Source organism: Chiloscyllium plagiosum, chromosome 7, assembly GCF_004010195.1.
Source record: "Chiloscyllium plagiosum isolate BGI_BamShark_2017 chromosome 7, ASM401019v2, whole genome shotgun sequence".
NCBI lineage: Eukaryota > Metazoa > Chordata > Chondrichthyes > Orectolobiformes > Hemiscylliidae > Chiloscyllium > Chiloscyllium plagiosum.
The window spans coordinates 75170485-75177069 of record NC_057716.1 but is presented as its reverse complement, the minus strand read 5'-3'; the positions used below and the strand labels follow the sequence as shown (position 1 = coordinate 75177069).

At 38.3% G+C, this 6585-nt stretch overlaps 1 protein-coding gene across 1 annotated transcript in view; it reads right to left on the bottom strand.

The window, feature by feature from the left end:
* Positions 1 to 6585, bottom strand: part of thsd7ba (thrombospondin, type I, domain containing 7Ba) — a 901507-nt gene that overhangs the window by 283860 nt on the left and 611062 nt on the right. Inside the window, exon 17 of the mRNA XM_043694069.1 lies at positions 2303 to 2481. Coding sequence (XP_043550004.1) covers positions 2303 to 2481 — 179 coding nt within the window. The remainder of the gene's footprint in view (positions 1 to 2302; positions 2482 to 6585) is intronic.

Genomic DNA, 6585 nt, shown 5'->3' with positions numbered 1-6585 from the left:
GAAAACTGACAAACTGACAAAGGGAGTGGAGAGGAAAAGATGTCCTGGTGGTGGTATCCTGCTGGTGGTGGTGGGAATGGCAACTAATAATCTTTTGGATGTCGATGCTGATTGGTGGTAAGTGAGTGCCGGGTGACCCTATCGTTGTTGTGGGAGGAAAGAGAAAGAGTAAGGGCAGAAGTACAGGAGATGGTCAGACACACAGAGAGTCCTGTCAGCCATGGTGCTGCAGAATCCGTTGTTGAGGAAGATGGTGGATGTTTCAGAGGACCCCCTCGTAGAAGATGGAGAAACTGGGACAATGAAATTGCGTCTTTCCAGGATGTGGGGTGTGAGGATTTATAGTCAACATAACAGTGAGAGTCAGTGGAATAGCAAAGCATATTGTTGTCTAACTTATCCCCAGAAATAGAAACAGAGATATCAAGGAAAGGGTGGGAGGAGTCAGCAATGGACAAAGTGAAGGTGAGAGTAGGATGGAAATTGGAAGCAAAATTGATTAATTTTTCCCCTTCCAGATAAGAGAGGGAAGCAGCACTAATGATGTCATTGATGTACTGAAGAAAGTTTTATGTATGAATCCCAGAATCCAGTTGTACTAATCGTATTATACTTAATAGAACAAAAATTATTAAGCTTTTTGACTTATTTTAAGTTTGTGTTGTCTCTTGTTTACTTATCTTCAAATTAAATACCGTTGGTCTTGTTTAAAACTGCAAATTAAAAAGAAGTAATGAAAGGTATTAAAGTGTTTGAAAGCCTAAAGCTAAAATGAACTCTTCAATCAAACTACAGATCAAGCCAAGTATTACTATTATTGAGTTACTGACTAATATACTTTTAACAAAGTACTAAACACATACAAGTATGTCCATACACAAGATGACAGTGATAATGATCAGTATAATTGCTAGTGGTGCCTTCATCTGGTCTTGTTACCTTAGTCTGCCTATTTATTTTTTGGATGTCCTGAATTAGGCTTGTGTTATTATTCAGGGATTTTGATCCTGTAAACAAAATAAGGGCAGTGAGCTCCTTGATGTTATTTAATCATTGAAACATGTTGTCCAAGTTTCTTTACATTGCATGAAGTAAGATAATCGATTGTTAATATGCATGTTATCTACAGTAGAACCTGAGAAATTATTTTAAAAACACTGGCAAAATCAATGGAAAACTGGATGAAGAAATTAGATATCAAAGAAGCCTAGTTCCTATTTTGACAAAATGACCCAAAATTGGTACAACATCGATAACTGTTGGCTTGTGCACAATTGTTTTAATTTTGTTTCATTTACAGAAGTAGGATAGACACAAAGACAACTTTCCTTCTTTCCTGATGGAATGCCTGCATTAAACTGAAAAGGCCAACCATATTTTTCCTCTACTTCACTGTTTTTCGCCAGGTGACAATCACTCACATGTGGCTCCTCATTTACCGTGCCTGGTGTATCTGGACACATCTGTGATTATCCTGGACACATTTATAAAATCTTCAGTGCCATTTACAAATAAGAAAAATCTGCAGTTTCATGCCTGACAAAGATGTGAAATTCAAAGAAGTGAAAATAGTTACAAGGAATCCAAAGTTCAGCTCAATATCCTTGAAGCCACTCAGCTGCTTTGCACAACCTGCGTGCCTCTTGAGTATTCAACTCACTTAGCTTCTCTCAAAACAACATATGTCTATTACCAATCTGGTCTTGCAGACTGAGATCCACTCTGTCTCAATGACAAACCCCTGTTCTGGCCAAACTTGTTTCCAAGTCTATTCTTAGCAAAATAAAATCACAGCCATTGCCTTGCTCAGTCAACTCCCCACAGCCCATATGCGTGATTAATTTTATTGGATTCAATTAAGCTGTTAGTGAAGTGACCCTCATACAAGACATAAACGTGATGGAAGGCTGTTGTATGCTAGACTGCCTTTTGGCAATATACTCCTCTACCAAAGTGCTATTTATTTTCTTTTGGTTGAATAGTCGGATGAATAGAAATAAGATGCAATGGAATTAAAAGGGTGGAGTCAAAAAGTAAGCACAAATAAATGGAACTGAACGGCTAACTAATAATGGTGCATTCAAAGCATGTGCTACCTGTGGATGGTTACACTGTTTCAGCATGGCTTTGGAAGGATCAAATGTATATAATTACACGAAAATGTGGAAACTATTTATTCAGGAGAAAATTAGCAGTTCAAGCACATGCATTACATAAACAACAATTGGAGTACTGACCAATAATACATTAATGATCAATGCTGCACTTCGTACTTCATTGTTAGTTATTTAGTATACCTTACCTGATTCTTCACATCAAGCTTAAGGCAGGGGCGGCCACCATTGTATGATTTTTCCCGCAGCCATTTGGATCTGATCTGTATTCCACTTCCACAGGATTTGCTACACGCTGACCAGTTTGACCATTCACTTAACTTACAGTCAGATGGACATGGCAAATTGCAAGTCTCTTCAATATACCCTAATTTGATTAATTAAAAGAATATAATTTAGTGTTTAATACTGTACAGCCAGGTATTCTACAAGCTTGACACACATGTTTTTAAGTAACTTACATCTCAGATTGTAATGTAGAAGCATGATTTTCTCTGACTTCCTGCTATTACAGAAATTAATATTACTAAAAAATATAATTAGAAGGCAAATTAATTTGTTTGTTCATGACTCAGATGTAATTATATCAAGTGGGCCAAAGCATAAACAACATATTCTTCATTATTATTTTTACTGAATACTAATTCAACTACTCTATCGACAGGGAGTAAAATTATAGATTGTATAATTAATACATTACATTGAAAATGATCAGCTCAGTATTTAATTTTAAATGAGCATTTTATCATATTCAACTTAGTGATGAAATAGACTTTGTAAACAATGACGACAAGAAGGTTAAATGATGAGGATAGTTTGCACAAGACTGGTTTGTATATTGGAGATTTAACACAATCTAACTGAGGTGTTTAAGATGATTAAAGGGATTGATGGTATAAATAAAGAGAAGTCTCTATCCAGACCAATTTCAGCTAGGTTGCTCAAGGAAATGTCAGAAAGTACTTTTGATACAAATAGTAGTAGAAATCTAGAATTCTCTCTCCGATCAAGTTATTGAGGCTGTGGCAGCTGAAAATTTCAAAATTGGGATAGATAGATTTTTATTAGGTCAGTGCATTAAAAGATATGGACACAAGGCAGGTAGATAAAGAAAATATAAATTAGTCATGATCAAATTAAATGGTGGAAAAGACTTAGGGTTTGAATGGCTACTCCTGTTTCTAATTCCCTAAACACAGAAATAAGTTTCAATAATTTGCTGAATGATATCCACAATAACACTTCTGTTTCTCTTTTTTTTTCTGAACTGATGAAAACTTTTCACATTTTCACACAGCAGTTGTCCAATTAGCCAGCAATGGAATGATGTATGATAGAGAATGATAGGATACTGACGTAATGCCTATGAAGGAAATATGATGACTTCTCAGTTCAAGTTGGCGAGTGGCTTGCAGAGAAACATGGATTCAATGTTCTGCCCGAGATATGTCTGCTCTTAAACAAATTGCTGTTTGGTCCATCATGGTTATGTCAGCTCCATGCTGAAGCAACTCAAATCTAGCCGACTGTCCTGATTCCCCACTATTAACATGCTTTGTGGTTTTGTATGTGTTAGCCCATCCAACTTATACCAGATAGTTGGGATTTTGTGAGTGAAATGTATTGAAGTTTATTAACAATACAATCTATTTCCATGGCTATAACATCACAGACTTACATACATTCTCTGAGTTCTATGCTTGCTGATGATACTGTCCATTACATACACAGAGCTAAAGTCAGAAGTCACACAACACCAGGTTGTAGTCCAATAGGTTTATTTGAAATCACAAGCTTTCTGAGTGCTTTTGAAATTCACCTGATGAAGGAACAGTGCTTTGAAAACTTGTGATTTCAAATAAACCTGTTGGACTAAAACTTGATGTTGTGTGACTTCTGATTTGTCTACGCCAAGCCAACGAGGAGAAAGTGAGGTCTGCAGATGCTGGCGATCAGAGCTGAAAACGTGTTGCTGGAACAGCGCAGCAGGTCAGGCAGCATCCAGGGAACAGGAGAATTGACGTTCCTGAAGAAGGGCTTATGCCCGAAACATCGATTCTCCTGTTCCCTGGATGCTGCCTGATCTGCTGCGCTGTTCCAGCAAGACATTTTCAGCTACGCCAATCCAACATCAGGACCATCACATCATATGTAGAGCTGACTGACTAAAGACACAACACTAACTTCATTGCATTAAAAATGTGCAATGGGTGTCTTGACACCAGAACATCACATAGAGTCATAGAGATGTACAGCATGGAAACAGACCCTTTGTCCAACTTGTTCATGCCAAACAGATATCCCAACCCAATCTAATCCCACCTGCCAACACCTGGCCCATATCCCTCCAAATCCTTCCTATTTGTATACCATCCAAATGCCTCTTAAATGTTGCAATTATACTAGTCTCCATCACTTCCTCTGGCAGCTCATTCCATACACGTACCACCCTCTACGTGAAAAAGTTGCCCCTTAGGTCTCTTTTATATCTTTCCCCTCTCATCCTAAACCTATGCCCTCTCATTCTGGACTCCCCCACCCCAGGGAAGAGACTTTGTCTATTTATCCGATCCATGCCTCTCATGATTTCATAAATCTCTGCAAGCTTACTAATTGGTCACCCCTCAGCCTCTGATGCTCCAGGGAAAACAGCCCCAGCCTATTCAGCCTCTCCCTATAGCTCAAATCTTCCAACCCTGGCAACATCCTTGTAAATCTTTTTTGAACGCTTTCAAGTTTCACAACATCTTTCCGATAGGAAGGAGACTAGAATTGCATGCAATATTCCAACAGTGGCCTAACCAATGTCCTGTACAGTCGCAACATGACCTCCTAACTCCTGTACTAATACTCTGACCAATAAAGTGTTGTGATGAGATGTAACTGCTTCAATAGTACAGGCTATTCTGGGTTAGAATCTATGCTATGATATAACTTGCTCCTTTATCCTATAAAATACGGGAATCATTTGGATATGTTGTCTCAACATACTCAGGTAACGTCTTGACAGACACATGACACGACAAGATCTGGTCTCTTATTCTGTTGTTACAACTTGGATGTGTAACTTCATTCTATGCTGTGCTGGTTGTCATTGCAGATGGATGTGTATCATTTGTCATAGATGTGTGGTTGTTGTCTGGTATGATATCTTCAGTAACTACATTGTCATTCTTTATTGATTTGTCACTGTTATCCAGATGATTGATAGTTTGCAGTTTTAGAATGTCAACATTTTCTCTGGAGGACTTGAGAAATGCCAGTTGGAAAATCATATGGGCTAATGATTTGGACTGGACACATCTTTTCATGAACTCATGCAACTGCATGAAAATCTCAAAGGATTAAGCTTTGTCCTAGCACAATTGGGAAACATGTATGCATTCTTGTTGCTCATACTCTTGCTTCATTTTCTCCCTTCTTTCCAACAATGCATTATACACATCAGTGATGAGTGTGTGGAAGGAAGAAATATGTCGATCTGACTCCCAAATATGAGAACTGCCACTGAGGATAAAACATTGTTTAGAGGAGGAGCATGTACATTTAACATAATTATCCGAAAATATTGACAAGTCACTCTATATTGAATGATCATGGACTTTAGAGAATAAACACTGAACTCGGAGACCATTGGACTGACGGTAGAGAGGAGAAAAGATAACATAATAAACATTCCTGCCCATGTCTTTGAAGAGTACACAAATGAACTGTGGAACATTGATAGATACAATTTGTCGGGATACACTGAACATACTTAATATCGCAGTCAGTATGTCAAAAAAAGTTGATTAAATGATATCTCTAATTTGGCATGAACAAGGGAATTTGCCTGTGACCAGTGGAATGCCACAAGGATCGGTGCTGGGTCCTCTACTTTTTTGTCATTTACATAAATGATTTGGAGGCGAGTATAAGAGGTACAATTAGTAAGCTTGCAGATGACACCAAAATTGGAGGTTTAGTGGACGGCAAGAGGGTTACCTCAGATTACAACAGGATCTGGATCAGATGGGCTAATGGGCTGAGAAGTGGCAGATGGAGTTTAATTCAGATAAATGTGAGGTGCTGCATTTTGGGAAAGCAAATCTTAGCAGGACTTATACACTTAATGGAAAGGTCCTAGGGAGTATTGCTGAACAAAGAGACCTTGGAGTGCAGGTTCAAAGCTCCTTAAAAGTGGAATTGCAGGTAGATAGGATAGTGAAGAAGGAGTTTGGTATGCTTTCTTTTATTGATCAGAGTATTGAGTACAGGAGTTGGAAGGTTAAGTTGTGGCCTGTGCAGGACATTGGTTAGGTCACTGTTGGAATATTGCGTGCAATTCTGGTCTCCTTCCTATCGGAAAGATGTTGTGAAACTTGAAAGGGTTCAGAAAAGATTTACAAGGATGTTGCCAGGGTTGGTGGAGGCTGATACAATTGCAACATTTAAGAGGCATTTGGATGGGTATATGAATAGGAAGGGTTTG